This window comes from Acomys minous, assembly GCF_964271855.1.
Source record: "Acomys minous genome assembly, chromosome: 13".
In the NCBI taxonomy this organism is placed as follows: domain Eukaryota; kingdom Metazoa; phylum Chordata; class Mammalia; order Rodentia; family Muridae; genus Acomys; species Acomys minous.
In genome coordinates, this window is record NC_140495.1 from 23261238 (window position 1) to 23281392 (window position 20155).

The window sequence follows — 20155 nt, forward strand, 5'->3', positions numbered from 1 at the left end:
AAGCAAAGTATTACCCTTTCTGAATCTCAGTTCCTTATCTATAAAATGTGGTCAACAGGGACGCTGGAATAGTAAGTACACAACTTGAAGGGACAGGGTACTGGCTTACGTAACTGGGCTAGCTGAAGCCAAGGTTGGCTCCAGCATAGCTGCGGCGAGGGATGTGAGAAGGAGAGGCTTCCTTGCTCTGTCCTACTTCTCAGTTCTCTTTGCTTCCCTCTGCTTTGCTTCCCAAGAAGATCATCTAACCAGGTAAGGAGCGTTGATCACGTGGCAGGCAAGGAGCGCTGATCATGTGGCAGGCAAGGCACGCTGATCACGTGGCAGGCAAGGAGCGCTGATCACGTGGCAGGCAGGGAGCGCTGATCACGTGGCAGGCAAGGAGCACTGATCACGTGGCAGGCAAGGAACGCTGATCACGTGGCAGGCAAGGAACGCTGATCACGTGGCAGGCAAGGAGCGCTGATCACGTGGCAGGCAAGGAACGCTGATCACGTGGCAGGCCGAAAGCCTTAGCCGACATGCACAGGAGAAGAAATCATGACAAAAATCCGTTGGACTGAGTCATTCTCCATCCCAGCACCACCTTCTTAACTGGACCCTTAGCACCTAGTTTGGCCAAGTCTGGCATGCCCAGACAGAATACAGACCTGCGATGAAGACTGTGTCCTGGGAGTGCAGTCTGCTCCATTTCTTCATTTTTATAATTAGCATATTATTCAACAATCGAATACACATATGTAATACATTGTGGTCGCACTCGTGCCCCACCCCCAGTCTCCCCTGACCTTCCCTAAGCCCCTCCCACAAAGTCTCCACCCCATGTTCACGCTTTTTTTACTCACTAGTTTTAACCAAGGCCACTGACCTGGGAGTGAGTGTGGTTGCTTCATTTCTTTGTCCTTAGATTGGACCCGAATTACAAGGAAATTTTCAGAAGTCAAACTTCTGGGTCTCTCTAATTAGCAAATAGCCTATGGAAGAGAAAAAAAGAGGACCTAAGAGAGCACCCCTCCTCCCCAGTTACCAAAGAAAGCGGGCAAAGATTAAAATAAAACAATTTAAAAAATTTAAACTTTACATCCAATTTGAAGTATGTGAAATTACAAAAGTAGTTAAAGAGGATCCTCAAGGCGAAGAGGGTAACAACCCCCTCGGTACAGAGCACACTGAGCATGTGTGAGGCACCGAGGATAACCCAGTGGTAGAGAGCACACTGCGCATGTGTGAGGCTCCAAGGGTAACCCAGTGGTACAGAGCATACTGCGCATGTGTGAGGCACCGGTTCAGTGCCCAGCACCAAAGAGGAAGCAAAAGAGAAGAGAAAAGGAAAGGTTAAAGGTAGGGAGCAGAGAGGAAGGGAAGAGAAGGGAAGGGGAGAAATAGCCCTCAGGCATATCATTTAGTGTCACAGGATCATTACAAACATTTATGATTTCTTTTCTTCGTTTGTTTACTTCTTGGATAATCTCCAGTCTGAGAGGTCCAACGCCTGTAGACAGTCAGGAACGACCCGCAGAAGCTCACACACTCATGCATGCACACAGCAAGATTCCAGGGTCTTCCTCGAGGACCAACGTTTCTTTGATTTTTCTGTTCTTAAGCATTTGCATTCATACATGCCTCAGGAATGGTTTTGAACTACTGTATTCCGCCCCCAGCTCCAGTCAAGCTGATTTTCAACACCTCGCAGATCCCGAGTTTAAAAGGAACAGGGTATTCTCTTCATAATGTCCCCAGCAGACGTGAAACAAGCATGGAGGGAGTCAAGAATGGAAGACATTTCAGGCAGGTGTGCGGTACACGCCTGTAATCCTAACACGCAGGAGGCAGGAAAGGGGAGGTTGTAAGTTTGACACAAGCCTGGACATCATCTCAAGACAGCAAGACCCATAAAAGCCTCCTAAGGGGAAAAAATAGTGAATATATTACCAAACAATTGTTTAAAATAATGTAACTGGGTTAGCCTTAAAGTCTAGGACTTAAAATAGTTTTTGTATAGAACTAAGCTATGACAGGGTTATGAAAATGAGCAAGATGTTTCGCTAGAGCTGGGGAGATGGTGCAACAGATAAAACGCCGGCAGCACCAGCACGGGCACTGTGCGGATCCGAGTTTGGATGTCCAGAACCATAACAAGAGCCAGGCAACCTGTAATCTCAGCACCCACAAGGCAGACGTAGCTCGTTACCTAGAGAAGCTGGAATCAGCAAGCTCCAGGTTCTTTGAGAGACCCTGACCCAGTATATGCAATGGAAAGCCTCCGCACAGCTGTGCGTGTGCACGCACACACACACACACACACACACACACACACACACACACCACATGCAAACACATATACATATACACATTCATGCCACACATGCACACAAGCAAAAAAAATATTTTTTAAATATATTTTTAATTTTTTCTAATACAGATTATTAAAGAGTATGTTGAAAAAGTGCAAATATATTGCAAATTTTAATTGGCTGCTTCTAGTTAGAGATACAACTTTCTTCTTTATTAAATAGGAATGCAGTTTTTAACCAGGTGTGGTGTGATAAATGCCTTAAATCCCAACACTCTGGAGGCTGAGGCAGGCAGATCTCTGTTAGTTTGAGACCAATCTGGTATACATCGGTTCAGGCCAGCTAGAGCTCTACAGTAAGAACCTGTCTCAAAAAAATTTTTTTTGTTAAAAAAGGGGGAGTTTATTTTTAAGCATATCTAGATTAAAAACTAAAAGCTGAAGAACATTTTGAAAACAGATCAGGAGCCTTAGAAGAAGACATGAAATAATCATGAACCCAGAAGCTTCCCTCAGACTGGGTGTTCTAATTCTTGTTTCCCTTTGGAGATAGCTTGGCCTTCACCTCTTCCCCTTGGTCACCTCCACTACTGAGATCCACACACCTGTTAAGGAAAAAGACCACAAAGGAGATAGGACACATAGAAGGCAAACAGGACGGACCAAAAGAAGGGCCAAAGGTTCCAGTTAAGCCTCTCCATCGCTCAGAGACAGCCACATAGACGTCCCCTACATCCCACTCTGGCGGGTTCTCACACCATCTCCTGGCCAGAAGAGCCAAGCAGTAGAAACAGGGCTGGGATGATTTCAGGAGGGGAGCCTACTGTTTACAGCTGGTGGAGGCCAAAGCAATCCAACCATGTGGGGAAAGACTGAGCTCAGGGCCCAAACGTGTAACTGCTGCAATTCACTAAACTGAACCTATAAACAAGAGGCCCCATATGAACAGCATAGAGGAAATTATTTCTCTAAAGAAGATTTAGGGTCTTCAGCAAGACTCATGAGATGCCTAAAGGACCATCTAAGCGTCCATGTGTATAAGACTCCAATGCCTCGGACAGACAGGAAAATTTAAAAAACACTGATATTAAAAAAACAAAACAAAAAATGATAGTGGAATCTCACACTGAGCTTTCAAAGCTGTAGAAAAAGTCAATGTTAGCATTGTGGTTATTATCATCGATTGGGTTCGGGATTCAGCTCAGTGGTAGAGCACTTGCCTAGCAAGCACAAGGTCCTGGGTTTGTTCCTCAGCTCTGGGGAGAAAAAAAAAGAATGCACCAACCCCCAAACACACTTTGGGCATTTTTGAATAGTAACTGAATACTAAGTTCAAACCTATAGCTAACCCCGGCCGTAGGCCTAACCCTAACCCTAACTGACACTGAAACCCTAACCCCAATCCTTACCTAACCCCTGTGAGTGTTGCCATCTTTGTTTCACAGTTCAAGAAACCAGAGTTGGAAAAGGTCAATTATTTTTGCCTAAGTAACTGTCCCATCATACCCCAGGGTTTGCTAGGATCAGTGTCCTGTGTTCTGGAACGTCTCTCAGTAATGAGAAAACTAGACATCAATGCCAAGACTGCCCAGCCACACTCTCTCCTGACTACACAAGGGAAAGAGATCATCAAATGGGAAAAATACACGTAGAAACACATAAAAAGAACGGGAGGGAGAAAAAGTGGGGGGACATACAAGGGAAGAAAGAAGGAATATGAAACCAAGAAACACAGTATTTAAATCAATTTGCTATAAATTTACAGCTTTCATCCTTGATCTCAAAACTGCCAACTAAGGGCACACAGTTGCACAATGCAGCGAAAGGCGTCTGGCCAGCTTGTCTCTCCTGAGCCAATACCCTCAGCCCCTGTAAGGCTCTCAGCACGCTCCGTGGTGTGTGCGCACACCCAACGGCTTCTGGTCAAAAGAGAACTGTGCTATGATGCTGCTCATGGGGACAGGGAAAGCCCCAGGACTACCCCATGCCCGCAAAATGCACTGTGTATAAAGGAAATGCCGGCGCCTTCCACGGGAGGATGCTCAGGCATCCTTGAGGCTGGCTTTGGAAAGGGCCCTGCAAGCCCCTTGACTGTGAGGTTTCTCTAATCATATCTGGGGTCTGAGTCAGTGTTCCCTTCCTTGCACTGAGTGCTTTGCCATTCCTTTCTTGTCTCAAGTGCAGCTAGAAGTGACTGTTCACTCTGGTTTCGGGTTTTTGACCCGTCCTGGCCTTTCCTGTTATCAAAGCCGCCGCCTGTAGCCCTCGTTGATGACAAAATCCTTATTTATTTTGTTCAGCTGGTCAACTTGAACTTCCCCTAAAGACTATTTTGAAAGTAAAATGTCAAATATATTAAGCATGTAGGGCTTGCCACTCATATTTACTGCCCAAGAAGGGGAGGTTGCCATGGCGATGCCCCCTGCTGAAGAGGGTAGAGCTAGGCTGGAGGGTGAATAAAATACCATAATGGAGCACAGGCTGCTGAGCCAGCCTGAAAGTCTCTACCATACTAGGAGTGTTTGCTCAAGTCTCAGGACGTAAGTCATCGTTAACAGAGAGTGAGGAAAGCAAAAATGTCGGACTGCAAACAAACATGTCCAAAGGCAGGGGTGTGGTAAGAACGAGTGGAGGGACTCTGTGAGTGGACGTGACCGTGTTTTTATGAGGACTGGAGGATCAGCCACAGAGAGGCAGAGCCAACAGTAGAAGGAAAGCCACAGAGAGTTAGTTACCTGGAGCTCACTGACACCGAATGACTTTGGCAGCCTCTTTGGTCAGGCACAGCAGAGCTCCGTCTCCTCAATCCCTCCGACGCCCCCACACAGGTTAGGATTTCTTGGGAATCTGTACAAAGGAAATTTGCCCTCACTCCACAAAGGGCCATTGCAGTCAGCTTCAATGCAGGGTTGTTTCTCATTGGGGGGGGGGGGGGAAAGGGGGGAGGGGGGAGGGAGAGAGAGAGAGAGAGAGAGAGAGAGAGAGAGAGAGAGAGAGAGAGAGAGACCTAGCATTCTAGCTGCAGGGAAGGAATCAAACTATGCTGTGGTAAAATACATATATGCTGTCTGGGTCTGTTGGCAGTCAGTGCAAATGCTAGCACTCAGGAAGCAGAGGCAGGTGGATCTCTGAGTTTGAGGCTAGACCCATCTCAAAAACAAACAAAAACAAAACAATACATATACATTAAAAAGAAGGAAGGGAAGAAAGAAAAAACCTTTAAAACACCACCACCACACTGTGCTGATGTAGAGAGCTGAGTTCAGCTCTCAGCACTCATGCCTGAACCCCCAACTCCAGGAGATCTGGGGTCCCTGGCCTCCCTGGGCATCTACACTCACTTGTGTTTACTCCTACAAGAGCATACACAAAGAAATATGTTTTTTTAAATCTAATACAGAAATAAAACTCTCAGGAACAACACCACTGTATAACAACACATGGAGGCGAGGCTGTAGACAGAAGGGAGCCCTCACGCACTTGCTGGTGGGACTGTAAACCATCCCAGGCAATCGGAAATTAATAGTGAACTGGGCTGGAACTGCTTAGCTCCTAGTATAGCCTCCTACGTTTAAATAGGACTCAGACTCCTGCAAACGTGGTTTGCTAAATTCCCGTGGCGTTCTCAAACTCCTCGGGCTAAGACCCAGTTTTGTTGGAAAACCCAACTGAAGCTTCCTGGGGAAGAAAAGGGACATTAAGATTCTGGGCGTTAAACAGGAACAAATAGGCTCCCTTTTTAGAGCAAAGAGTAGTTGGATCGGACGGACTCCAACCGATGATTCACAAAAGCCTGTGCTGACCATCTAGCAAGGCCTGTCAGGGACACGGCTGGAGACCAATAGCACACTGTGCCACGCTAACTCACTCCCGGATTCACCCACAGCTGGACCTCAGCCAACACACCCCTCCCCTCGCATCACAGCGAGGATGCTCTCCCCTACCACCCGGCGCACACTTAAGACTTCTTTTCTTTTCTTCTCTATTCTCAAGCAAGGATACACTTACAAAAGTGCACTCTCTCTAACCAGCGCAGTCACTGTCGAACAATCCACGAAGCGCAGGAGCTTGTTCTCGTCACACTATTGTCCCTGGTGCTTCGGGATCCTTGACAGTCCTCAAGGGCCGCCGCTTCTCCTAGAACAACAGCCCTCCGGCCTAGCAGATCTGACTTCAGAGTTTTCATGCTGTTGTTATTTTTAGCATTCTTCTTGTCTCTGCTTCATCCTAAGGATTGCAACCTCGAGGAGCTCTGACACGTTTCGAGGCTTCTTTTGTTCTCGCAGGGAGCTTCTGGAGAGGGTCCAACTTCACGACGGCCTTGTGGAACAAGGCCACGGAGAATCGTCTAAATATTTCCATAAATATTTCCTGAGTATCTACTTCATGGCAGGTGCGACAACAGGTACAAAAAAAAAAATGAATGTGGAAGAAAGGGGGAAGGGCCGTTTGTTGATATTCTGATGTGTGACACAATGTACCAAACGCCGCACTGAAACTTTGAAGTGCTCGGCCCATTTCATTCCCACAATAGCCTCTCAAAGCATCATTATCACGATTACAGCCGAGGAAACTGAGGCTTGGGAGCGGGCTCGTCTGGCTTCTCACCTAGGGATTACTGGAAAGGTGATCTGAATCGCACCTATCTGATTCAAGGCCCCGCGGTATTTCCGCTCACCACCACCTTTATTCAGCCCGCTTCTATGATTCACAAGAAAAGGCAGGGAATGGATCTTGGAAAAATGGAGGGCCCAGAGGCATTCTAGAAAGCTCTGGGAGTGTGCTCCTGCTACTCACCTCTGAGCCTCGGGAACCCAGTCGCCAGGGGCTAACAACAACCCTCCAAGATGGTGTCAAGGGTTGAAGATTCCACGTAGTGCTCCCGCCGTGTGGTGCTCGGGTTTTGCAGAATGGCCACTGTTATTCAGGACGACACAAACTACCATTTCCCAAAGAGGCAGACACCATTCACCTACACGTGGAATTCTTGGAATTGGCCGTGAGTAAGGATTAGGACGTCTAGGATGAAAGACCACAAGATGTTTGCCAGGTGGCTTTGAGAAGGTTGTCCTCAAATTCTTCAGACAGTCTTCAATGAGAAGGAAATCTCACAGCAGATGCAAAATTCAGGGACTTGCTTTCCTCCTTGGAGATCTTCAGTTGGTGGAGTGGCTGGCCAGGGATGAAGAGAGAACTCTCCTTGGTCTAAGCCTTGCTTGTTAGTTTGTGTAAAAAGAGATAAAAGAGATCACCTGGATCTGGACCACCGGGACCATCCCTGATAGCTACCACACAGCATAATGAATTCCAAAGGGATTCTAAGGGAAAGGATTTGATGGGAACTGAAGACACCGGGCCTCACTTCACTCATGGCTATTGTCATTCAGAGCCAGATGAGTAACCCTTCAAACAAGTCCCCACCCCCTCAGCCTCCTTTATATAGTGTAAATCTTGCAGGCAGCACTTCCTATATATTTTAATTTTTTAAAAAAACTTTAAACAGAAGAATAGTGGAAAGAATTGTATCACATTGTGCAGACAACTGAATTCTACACTTTAAAGTGATGAGGTTGTGTTGCATGAATTACAGCTTCATGATGATGATGATGATGATGATGATGATGATGATAATAATAATAATAATAATAATAATAATAATAATAATAATAATAATAATAATAATAAACGTGTTTGCAATCGCAGAGAGAATCAGCTGCGTTCTAGGGAGGCATTACAGGCCTAGACTAAGTGAATGGCCCTAAGCGTGAATTGCGTTCTACCCTATAACATAGTTATATTTGATTTTTAAATGTTACAGGCATTTGCAGATTAAAGTGTTTAAATTGTACCCAGATGATCAAGGTTGATACTCTAGGAGGATGCATCTTAGTGTCCTGAAGGATGAAGAAGCCTGTGAAGATGGGTCTTCATTCCCTGACAGACAGGAAAAGCCCAGGTGGTAGCACAGCTCCACCCCCACCCCCTGATGGGCTTAGGAAACATGAAGAGGCAGGTTTACCAGGCCCAGAGCCCAGTGTGTGGCCACATAAAATGGTGTAAAGATGCCCATTTGGGCTAAGTAACTATCACTCAGCTTAGTAAACTCGGGGGTCTGCCCATCGTCATGTGTGAACCCAAGCAAACGAACCCCATGTTCTGTTCACAGCCTTCATCAGGTCTACAACATCTGATAGCCATGGACATCGTTCACCCCCAGACACCCCAGAGCCCACTCCCAACCCCTCACAGGCTCCGCGCATGTCCTCTGCAGCCTTCTGTGGTCTCACCTCTGCCTTCTCTGAAAGCCTTTGAGACTCAGAGACCAACACAAATGGTCTCTTCCAACCAGTGCCATCCCTTGCCTCCAGTCCTGGTGGCACTGCGCTCTCCCACTTGTCACAAGGCCTGGCGGAGAGTGTCAGGATGTTCCCTGCTCAATGGGCACATCAGGCACGTCTCTTCAACACCCTGCAGGTGGCTGTGTGTGGAAGAACAGTGGAGGAGGTCCGTTTGGGGAATGCGACAACCGCAGTCTGAAAGTTTCAGAAAGTAGGAGTCTCCATCTAGATTTGTACTCTTTAGTTCTAAGGTGTAAATATAATGTCGACATGGAAACCATCACTCTCAACTTAAAAGGAACAATAGATAGTTTATTCTGCAGCCATTTGAGTGACCGTGGCCCGGGTACACAGATTTAGATCACCCCCAAATTGCCTGGTCCAATGTGGAAGCAGTTTCACGAGGTTTTTTATAGCTTTACAAAACGAAGAAAAGCATAAGTCAAGGCAAGTTTAAAATACATTGGTGGGTACACCAGAGAGGTGGGTACCACGAGATGGTACTATTCTGTAGGCCTGAGATGCCATCTGGTGACATTCTTAGCTCTTAGATTGGCAGAAGCTAGCACTCTGCTAAGTTAATAGCTTCTAAGAGGTTTTTATGTATTATCAAGAGATGTCAGTTTGATACAGCATGGGGCAAGGGGTGTCTGTTCCGGAAGGCCAAAACAAGACCAAGATAAAGCAACAGCATCTGAACCTACAGAATTCCAATCCCTCCTCCGCAGTACTGAAACTCCAATCAGTCCATCAATCTCCACAGACACAGACTCTTTCCAAGGAGCTTTTCCCTCACAGCCAGACACGGCTTCTTTTCAGGAATGTTCATTCACAAGACCAGAAAATTATCCTTCACGTGTCCCTGTGCACACTGGATAGAACTACTATTTGTGCTCATCGGTATTTTCAAGTCATTGGAAGCCCAAATTCAGGGGGAGGTGGGTATGACAAAGGACTCAAGCCCCTACAGTTGTAACCAGCAGTGCCTGCGAAAGCCACACTAACCCAGATGCACCCTATGGGTCCCAGGTTATAAGGCTCACCGCCTGCATACGACCCTCCGCTATGTGAATTGGTACCCACCCCACCCCCCACTGGCCTCTCTTGAACACATCTCAACCATCTCCTTTGGAGTCCTGCCTGCCATTTTCTGGCTTCTTCCTTGCAAGCATCAAACCAGCAGCTACACTGGAGCCAATCTGCTGTGCACCGCCCTCTTCTACCGTTGAATACTCTTCTCTGTCTCCCAGGACAGGACTGCCTTCTCCTTCTGAGACCCAATTCTGTCCGCGAGCCATATATAGCCTAATCCCATAATTCCCGAAGGACTTCTTTCAAAAACGATTTTGTTTCTGCTGTCTGCCATTAACCGCTAGAGAACTAACTCCAAAGACGAAAAAGAAAATTGTGAAAAATGGCTCAGAACCATGAAATAAATGCTGATTATAAATAGAGGCTTGAGGCTTTGTAAACTGATGTAGCTCTAAATTTTTTTCAAGGAACAAAGAAAAAGCAAGAGATTTTTTTTTTCTTAATATCAAAAGGACTTTCGGGTTACAATTAGTGAATTGGCTAGCCTTTTTAAAAGAGGAAGAAAAAAAAAAGCCAGAGGCATTCCTGGAATGGCAGAATGCTGCCAGTCCAGGGACTGTCCGGGCCAGCCTCTTCACCTGGGAGACACGCAAATCAAAGGTTGCAGAACTTCCCAAAGGTCCTAAGCTTGAGGCTGGCAGGATTTTAGTCTAGACCAGTCTCCCATCTTCTGGCCCTTTCTACTCAGTCTATACTGGGAGCCGCTTTCATGAGTGGACAGGACTCCCCAGAGAACTTGGGTAGCTATGAGGCAGTGACGGTGATGTTCATGGTTGACACCTGTGGCTTGACCTTGTTTGCTCCCCAAAGGTCCGTGTGTTAGAAGCATGGTCCTCGGTGTGGTAGTGTTGAGATGGTGGGCCTTTAAGAGGTGGGGCCTAGTCAGAGATCCTTAGGCGAACTGAAGACATGCCCTAAAGAAGGATGGCAGGACCCAAGTCTTTCTCTGGCTTCTTGTCTGTCCATGTCACTGATTATTCTTTCATGCTTTCCGCTTCCGTCTGAACCAATAGTTTCCAGATTCTTGGAGCCAAAGTCAAAAAACTAAAGATGTAAGTGCACACAAATAGCAAAACCACAAAGAGTTGTATTCAAAAGCAAAGTGGATGTGCAGCCTAGATGTGCCGCTGAGAGAGAACAGCGGTCCGCCTGAGGTAGAGTGCTCAAGAGCACCCAGTTACTGTTTGAAGCTTTCTTCTGTGGGTCCAAGAGGAGAAGAGATTGCTAAGGGGCAAGAGATGGGCGGTTTCCTGGTTTGGTTGAAAGGCTTGAGCTATGTAAGCCTTTATCCCCTTCACTCATCCTTTCCAGTGATGTGTTGGGTTTTAATCACATGCCTGCTCAATGTGACATAGTCCTAAAATGGTAAATAGGAGTTTCTCCCTACAAGTTTATTCTGAGGACACAGTTGGCTTTGCTGTGTGTGCATACCGCCAAAACTAGTCCAGGCTGGCTTGTTCTACTGTTCCTAATTTCTGTCTTTGACCACAAAGGTAGATTTACTAGCAGTTACTAGGGAGCCACTACCTACTGGAAGCAAAATGCAAAGGAAGCCCTAGGCCTCACGATGCACGTGGCAGGAGTGAGGCCCCTGGTTGCTGAGCTATTCCTACACTTGCCTGCATCACATCCTTGCCTTTGCAATCTGGCACAGAGTGATACAGGCCGGGGGTGGGGGGATGACCCCGAAGCCTGGAATAAAGGATGTTATTTGTGGAGGATAGGAAAAGCTCTGACACTCAGCTGCCCAACCATGTAAATATGCTTAGTACTATCAAACTGAATCCCCAAGTTAGAAGTGGTTAGTACTGAAGGTTGTACTGAAGGGTTTTTTTGGGGTTTTTTTGTTTTTTGTTTTTTTGGGGGGGGTTGTTTGGTTGTTTGGTTGTTGGTTGGTTTTGGTTTCTCAAGACAGGGTTTCTCTGTGTAACAGCCTGGCTGTTCTAGACCTTGCTCTGTTAGACCAGACTGGCCTCAGACTCACAGACATCCGCCTGCCTCAGCCTCCCGAGTGCTGGGATTCAAGGTGTGTGCCACCACAGCTATTTTAAAAACAAATGTCCTTTGTTTTTTTTTTTTTTTTAGTTACTCTTGCCTTTTACTGTGAATGTTGCTGCTGCGAGCAGGAGACTACAGGTATATGCCTGTATTTGGCATATAACAACAGAAGAATTAACAAACAGAATGATTTTAATTTTAATTTTGCAGCGTGCTTTGATTTGGTTTGGTTTGGTTGGAGACATGGCTTCTTTGTGTAGCCTCGGCTGTCCTGAATTTGTTTTGTAGGCCAGAAATCCTCCTGCCTCTGCCTACGTGAGTGCTAGGATTACAGGTATGTTCCACTGCACCTGTCTTGTGGTGTTTTTCTATTTTTCATTAACATATCATGATGATTTTGCATAGTTATGAACGATAGCGTACTCTAATACATGTAAACAAAAGGTGATGATAAAATGAGTGATTAGCATTTCCATCATCATATCTTTCATCTCTTTGTGTTATGTTACCAATAAAAGAATAAAATGGTGCATTCGTATAAAATGGAATCTTTAATCTTTTCAGTTTATCTTACGTGTATGAATGTTCTGCCCACATGTATGTTTGCATGCCACTTTCATGCTACTTGCATGTCTGGTACCTAGGGAAGTCAGAAGAGTGTGTCAGATCCCCTGGGAATCGAACCTGGATCCTATGGAAGACCAGCAAGTGTTCTTAACTGCTGAGCCATCTCTCCAGCTCCCATAAAATGGAGTATGGCTCAGAGGTTAAGGGCACAAACTGCTCTTCCAGAGGTCCTGAGTTCAAGTCCCAGCAACCATATGGTGGCTCACAACCATCTATAATGTGATCTGATGCCCTCTTCTGGCCTGCATGTGTACAAGCAGGCAGAGCACTGTATTCATAATAAATAAATAAATCTTTTTTTTTTTTAAAGTGGGAAATTCTTTTACAGGCTCCAATGTGGACCAGCCTTCAAGACATTATGCTGAGTGAAAAATGCTAGTAACGCTCTCTACTCTATCCGCCCCCCCCCTTTCTATCCTTTCTCTGCCCTCTGTCTCTCCCTTCCTCTCTGTCTGTCTCTCTCTCCCTGGGGTACTGCTTCCCCCTTTCCTTCTCCCCGCCCCATGCTCATTTAATAAACTCCATATAACATAAAAAAATGCCAATCACAAAAGGCTTCATATCATATGATTCCATTTATATGATGTTCCAAGAGTAGTGAAATCGAGGGAGACAGAAACTAAGTGGCTGCCAAGGGTTGAAGAGAGTAAAGACTGGGGTGGCATTATCATCATTCCTGACCATACACTTCCAACTTAGGATGATCAAACCTTCTTTGGTGTGAGTGATGGTGGTGATGATGATGATGATGATGATGATGATGATGATGATGATTGGAAGACAGTGTCAGCGTATTTAATGCTCAAGAGTCATTCTTATCTTTTCAATCCGTGAAGTCCCCTAGTGGCTCATATTTTGAGTGCTTGATCTCCAGTTTTGAAGGCTGTGGAGCCTTTAAGAGGCGGGGCCTGGTTGGCAGAAGCAGGTCCCTAAGGGCCAGCTTTCCAAGGTTTTGTCTGTCTCTGCTTCCAGCCTGAGCAATCTTTTTCCTGTCTAGTCACCATATGAAAAGTTTCTACTACATACTCCAGCCACAACTCAACCACTCCTTTTTTCACACCTTCCCCATGTGATGGGTTGCAATCCCTCTGAAACTGGGAACCAAAAATCTTTCCTCCTATAAATGGCTTCTGTCAGGCATTTTGGTCACCTCAGTATTGAAAAATAACAAATACAATTGTACATTTAAAAATTGTTGAAGTGGGCTGGAGAGACAGTTCAGGGGTTAAGAGAACTGACTGCTCTTCCAGAGGTCATGAGTTCACATCCCAGCAACCACATCATGGCTTACAGCCATCTATAATGTGCTCTGATGCCCTCTTCTGGCCTGCAGGTGTACATGCAGACAGAGGATAGTATACATAATAATAAATAATCTTTTTTTTTTTTAATTGTTGAAGTGAGGCTGGAGAGATGGCTCAGTAGTTAAGAGCACTAGCTGGTCTTCTTCCAGAGGGCCTGAGTTCAATTCCCAGCACCCACATGGCATCTCACAACTGTCTGTAACTCCAGTTTCAGGGGTCTGGCACCCTCACACAGACATACATGCAGGCAAAATGTCAATATACATAAATCAAAAACTTTTTTAAATGTTAATGCTCATTTTTATACTGTACTGCAAGATTTTGTGACGATAAAAATTAGAGGGGGGTGGTGAACTAGTGTCATGAATAGTCCCAGAAAAAAAGAGAAACCAAAAGATGCCTGTAGATTAAAAGACTTGCATTTAAAAAAAAAAATAGAGAAATTGAGGTCTAAATGTTATATGATATTTAAAAATCTTACTAACTTTTGATGGGTTGTGGTGGTGGTATATTGGCTATTTCTGGAAAGGGGTGCTTTCAGAAATGGAGGAACATCTGTAGCTATGCAGATGTGGTAACGTGGGAAGGGGATGCAGGGAGCAAGAGTCTTCTTGTTAAAGCTGAGTAGCAGGGACATCAAGCTCCTTATCTCACTGACTCTATTACTTTTATATATAAAATATATTTGACTTTTTCCATGATAAAGATGAAAACAGCAACAAAAAGTTGCAAACTTTCTTTCAAGAGGCTTCTGAATATCATTAGGCAATTGATGAAAGTTTTAAAAATGGTTTTACTCTTCCAAAATAAAAAAATAATAATCTAACCACGGGGGGGGGGGGAGGGAGTTGTATTTTTCCACAGATCACAATGCTAACACACTGCCAAGATGAATGTCAGCCATGGCAGCAAAAGGAAAGCAAAGAGAGTTCTCTGGAGCCCTGGACCTCTAAGTTGGCTCAAGTGTCTGGAGAGCATCTGGTCATCTGTAAGAGAAGGATGAGGGTGGGAGAGACTTGCTGGACCAAGCTGCCCAGGTCCCAGTCCAGCTGCACCACCGACTGGTGGAAGTCCTCAAGTGGTGTCCTGGGCCCTGAAATGCACACACCAGCCTGAAAGGTCACTGAGAGGCCCAGTCAGCATTCATAGTGAGCACGGGCCAAGGGCTGGCACTCGGTGTGATGTTAGCCCAGCAGCATGCCCCTTTTTGTGGCTCCGTCTTCTTTTCCTTTTCTTGAACATCAAGACTTCAAAGCCTCTCACCATTGGCCTCTGAGACACGCACCTGCCAGGTTTTCAGGCCCTTGGCCTTAGACAGGCAGCTGCCCTCTGGTTCTGTCCCGCTGGTTCTCATGCCTGAGCTCTTGCGTTGACCCACGCCATTGTCTTCCAGGAGCCTGCCGCTTTCAGGTGTCCTGTCACAGGATTTGTCTCAGCCTCCACCGCTGTGTGAGTCAACGCCCCTAATAAGTCCCCTCTCTATCTTCCTCCACCTAATAATAGGTTTTGCCCTGTTAGCATCCGTTCTCTTGCACTTCTAGTGGCCCCTGCAACCAGACTATGCAGCAGTCCACAGGAGCAGACAAAACCCAGGGGCAACCGAGCAGATCCCAGAGCGCATGCGTCAAGGGAAAAAAAAAAAGCCAGTACCCAGAGCGCATGCGTCGGGGAAGGCTGGCACTAGAAGTGCGCTGCTGCTCGAGGCTCTGTGAGGTCAGGGTATGGTGGAGAGACTGAGATGAGATACCACAAGCCTCACTTCACTCAAGCCGAGTGAATGTTGGCCGAATCTAGGAGAGGCTCCACCATTCCAGACATGCCGTTCCCCCTCCCTCATCACACAGCGACTGGGCTAGCAGTCACACACGTAAACTGTCAACGCTCTGAGACACTCAAAGGGAACCAGCAGGAGCCTTGGCTTAAAGAAAACACTGGAGGAAACAGGCTTGTCAACCACTCAGCCAGGTTTTGTTCAAAGCGAGGAAATAAATGCTGCCTGGTGACCTAGAAAGCTCGAATGAAAGTGGTCAAACCATAGTGATCTGTCGCTGTTCTATTAGGAGCCATTCTCCACCTGAATTTCCCCCAAATCCTGAGAATTGTTTAGGCCCTAGTCCTGGGCTTTGTTTGAATAGAACTTTTGCATCCTCCACTGATAGAATCCATCCTTACTCTGACCGCTGATCGCAGAGCCTTCCTCCCTCGGCCCTAGCCTCGAGGTTCTATGTAGCTATGCCTAAAGCTTTGTTGTGCTCATTGCTGTGTGATAACCTTCTCACAAAGTTTTCCAGGGCTTAAGTGTGTAAGAATAAACCACAAGGTCAGACTCTGGAAGTTTTGACCCAGTGCCTGAAAAACTGGTGCTGACTGAGTTGCGTTCTTCACCTTACACGGCTCACCTGCCTCCCTGCAGACAGTGGGGCTTGAGGGGTCGCTGACAACTACCCAACTGTGTCCAGTGTCTATGACGAGCCCTTTGCTCTCACCTCACTCAACGGTCCCCTTTATACTAATATGGCCCCGGCTCCCTCCCATCCCCACCCCATGACGTCACCAATGCTTTCCTTCCATCATGCTTCCTGTGTTCCACCTAGTCCAAGTTTCAGGACCACTCAGAGGTCGAGAGAAGTCTGAAACGGCTGGCAGTCAGTAAAACAACACTGGCAATGAGTTGAGCTGATCATAGCTGGAGCCCAGTGATGAGGACACGGACTCACCATACTGTTCCCTTCACTTGTTCATGGTTGAAATTGTCCACAATGTGGAATCAGAAATGTATCTTTTTGTGGCAAACACAAAAGTGTTTAAGATGGCTGCTTTCTCTATGAAGACGATAAAATTGCTATTCAAAAATGAGGCATGAAATTGGCTGGCAGGGTTCAGCTACACTGAGCTGAGGTCTCATGGGACCCCAGGATCCCACACCCCCCCCAACCCTGCCCCAACCAATGACAAAGCAGAGTACAGTTACAAAGGCTTGGCAAGCTCAACTACCTGGGGACTCGAGAGTAGGCAGTCCGGGCTCTGAAGCTCCCTGTGAGAGCCCTGCGTTGCTGTCTGGGCTCTCCTGGCTTCTGCCTTGTGGTAGTTTGAATAAGAATGACCCCATAAACCAGGCGTGGTGGCGCATACCTTTAATCCCAGCACTCGGGAGGCAGAGTCAGGAAGATTGCTGTGAGTTCGAGGCCAGCCTGGTCTACAAAGCGAGTCCAGGACAGCCATGGACTGTCTGTTTTTCTCAAAAAAAAAGAATGACCCCATAGATTTGAAGGCTCAATCACCAGGAGGGAGTGGTGCTATATGAAAGGTGTGGCCTGTTGGGGTAGGTGTGGCCTTGTTGGGGTAGGTGTGGCTTTGTTGGGGTAGGTGTGGCCTTGTTGGAGGAAGTGTGTCACTGGAGGTGGGCTTTGAACTTTCAGAATCAAGCCAGGCCCAGCTTTTCTCTCTCTTCCTGCTTCCTGCCCCATGTTTGCCTGCATGCCCATGCTTGCCACCATGATGTCAATGGACCAAACTTCTGAAAACTGTAAGGCAACCCCCAATTAAATACTTTCCTTTATAAGAGTTGCCATGGCTGTGGTGTCTCTTCACAGCAATAGAACGCCGACTAAGACATGCCTTTTCTTTTTTGCCACTTTACAGCGCACTCTGCTAGATCCCCTTTCTGCCCCCTTTGCCTTGCCTGAGTAAAGTGCTGCAGTAAAACTGGCCGGCTGGTTACAGCTGGATCACGGCATCCCAAAGACCCTAAACTGGCGCTATTGAGGTGGGAGCTGCTTTGTCCCCTCGTCACCACCCTCAGTCTCCTCAAAGCTTGAAAAAATAATAAAGAACAGAGAGGTGAATACATCTTATATTTAAACGTTCACTATAATAAATAAATGTTTTCACAATAAAAAAAAAATACAACCTAAGCCGCCTGCCACCATGCACACCTTTAATCTCAGCACTCTGGAGGCAAAGCAGGCAGATATCTGAGTTTGAGGTTAACATGGTCTATAGAGTTCCGAGACAGCCAGTGTTACATAGAGAAATCTAAAAAAAAAAATAAAAAATAAAAAAATAAAAAACCAACTCCTCACCCCCCCCCAAAAATTACAGTCAATATGAAAAAACAAGCAAACAAACAAAGAAAAACTCAATGTCAGAAATGGTCTCAAAAATTAAATTCATGATTCTGCGAGGATTAAGAGGCTTCATCCAAACTGCTCTTCCTTCTTGCCCATGACAAGCTCCACCAAGTGTCCCAATCCTGAGAGCTTCTCTCAGGTCATCCTAGGCCGGGTTCAGTGGGTGTCCTGGTTAGTTTTAAATATCAATTTGTCACAACTGAGAAGGATCCAAGAGGAGAGAGTGTCGGTAGAGAAAGTCCTTTGAGGGCCATGTCTGTGAGGGATCATCTTGACTGTTCCTTGGGTGTAGGAGACCCCAGCCCACCGTGGGCAGTACCATCCCTAGGCAGGTGGTCCTGAGCTATATAAAAAAGCGAACTGAGTACATACAGCTGTGAGCCAGTCAGCAAGGAGTAGCCTCCAGGGTCCCCGCCGTGGTTCTTTGGCTGTGAAGTGAATTCCTCGGTCAGAGGTAATGCTGCACAAAACAGCAAGTAGGGCCTGCTTCCTGGTCCAGCTTTCACCTCCCACAGTAATGAACTGTGACCTGGAATAATTGTAAGCTCAACCAAGCCCTTCCTCCTCTCAGTTGCTTTTGGTCAGAGTGTTTTATCACAGCAACAGAAACACAACTAGGACAGGCAGCCTCTCCCCGGCTCCCGTACCACTCTAACGTCTAGCACTCGACTACTGTGCCTGGCCCTTTGCGCCACCTACCTCTGTCTGCACCCCCTCAACTTAGTAGTGAAAAGCTAGAGAGTCTAGCACAGAGTAGGTAACTGATAACTGACTCGGGCCCCATCTCCATGGTGACCTGCACATTACCAAAGACTTAGAAATAGCAACTCCTTTCAGTCTGGGCTGGACACAAGGATCATGGAAGAAACAGATGGCTAGATGGATGTTACAGCCCTTCTAACACTTACATAAGACACCAAGTTAGGACCCAGCCTTTTGGGGTAGCGGCATGGACCCTGGCCATCTGGCACAGCAGTCCTTACAGGGGATGGGTAGAGGTCCTGCCTGTCTCCAGCTCTGCTTCTCTTCAAGGGCAAAGACTTCTTGGCTGCTGTTAAGAGCAAGAGGACCACTAGCCTCTTCCGTTGGGGTGAGCTCAGCGACACAACGAGGCTAAGCCCTCCGGCAAACACAGGCAGAATCACCAGCCGGGAATCCTGGGTCGTGATTCAGAGCTCCAAGGGCTGGCATCAAACTTTTCTGGGAGCTTCGAGCGGGACAAAGGCTTTGGTTTTCCTCTCTGGTCCAGGACCTGGGAGAGATCTTCCAAAGAGGAGATTTCCAAGTCACTCTCATCCTCTGAAAGCTGCCGAGGTAGAAGAGGAGAAGAAACCGGATTTGGATAAATGCAGGAGGGTGGCAGAGAGACAGAAACGGGGTGGGGGTGGGGGGCCACGGGGGGGGGGAGTGGGGATTCAGAGGGAAGCAACTGGGAGAGGTGCCTCCTCATCCTGCCTTCCAAGCGCCCCTGCCTCTGAAAACCTGCTCCAGAGACTCGGGTCACAGTGACTGGAACAGCTCTGGTATCCGTACTAACGAGGCATGTGCAGACCTGGTTTCTCATGTCTACACGCATGCTCACGGCATCATCTGTGTCTGACATGAGTGTTCATTCACAACAGAGGGGCAGGGAGAGCCTGGAGATCTTTACATGGGCCCCACGATGAAACCAACACAGCACGTAACATAAAGGTAGATGGGAGTTATATCACATGCAGATTTTTAGCTCCTCACATTGACAGAAGTGGAAGCCCAGAGCCTTGAACTTCTGAAGTTCCTGAGGCAAATACACCTTAGTCAAAAGGACTCTTCCTCACAGACTGGTGCTCAGAGGTGCCTGGTAAACACTAACCGTGAGAGTTGATTCTGGGCTGCAGCCAATGAGAAAACTAAAGTCTGCTGGGGGGACCAGGCTACATCCAGACCACAGAAACAGCCCAGGCCAGGAGTTAGCATCCATGGTTCCCTGAGCTTCTGCCGGCTGCCTGGGAGTAGGCTTTGACTTGCGACACTCCATGTATTTCACCCTGGCATGTAAGAAGATACCGTCCATGGCCTACACAGCACCTCTGTCTGTTTTGGACCTCTGTTCTCTCTCAATGGAGAGCAGGGGAACCTGGGGCTCCTTACATAAACTCCAAGACAAGACAAGCACATTGTGAGATTTAAAAAAAAAAAAAAGGTAGGTGGACAGGCTATTATAAAACAAAACATGAGGGACTAAGGGACACATAGCTCAATGGCATCGCCTGCTTAGCAGGCATGAGGCCCTAGGCCCCAACACAGCACCAAAAAGACAAGTGCTCGCTTCCGTTACTGTTGTTGCTCAGCGCAACATCCTAATCATCTTAAAACGAACCATTTTGGTTGAAA

The 20155-nt window shown here is 46.9% G+C and overlaps 1 protein-coding gene and 1 long non-coding RNA gene across 8 annotated transcripts in view; both read right to left on the minus strand.

The window, feature by feature from the left end:
* Positions 1 to 405: 405 nt before the first annotated feature.
* Positions 406 to 7789, minus strand: LOC311580588. Its single transcript, XR_014773520.1, has 3 exons — positions 6302 to 7789; positions 5029 to 5140; positions 406 to 974 (listed from the first exon to the last, which is right to left on the minus strand). It is a non-coding gene; the product is annotated as an uncharacterized lncRNA (long non-coding RNA).
* Positions 7790 to 17487: 9698 nt separating this feature from the next.
* Positions 17488 to 20155, minus strand: part of DZIP1L (DAZ interacting zinc finger protein 1 like) — a 41749-nt gene continuing 39081 nt past the window's right edge. For all 7 annotated transcript variants that reach the window (XM_084752843.1, XM_084752841.1, XM_084752842.1 and 4 more), the window contains one exon: positions 17488 to 19088. In XM_084752843.1, coding sequence (XP_084608969.1) covers positions 18924 to 19088 — 165 coding nt within the window. In that variant the 3' untranslated portion in view covers positions 17488 to 18923. The remainder of the gene's footprint in view (positions 19089 to 20155) is intronic.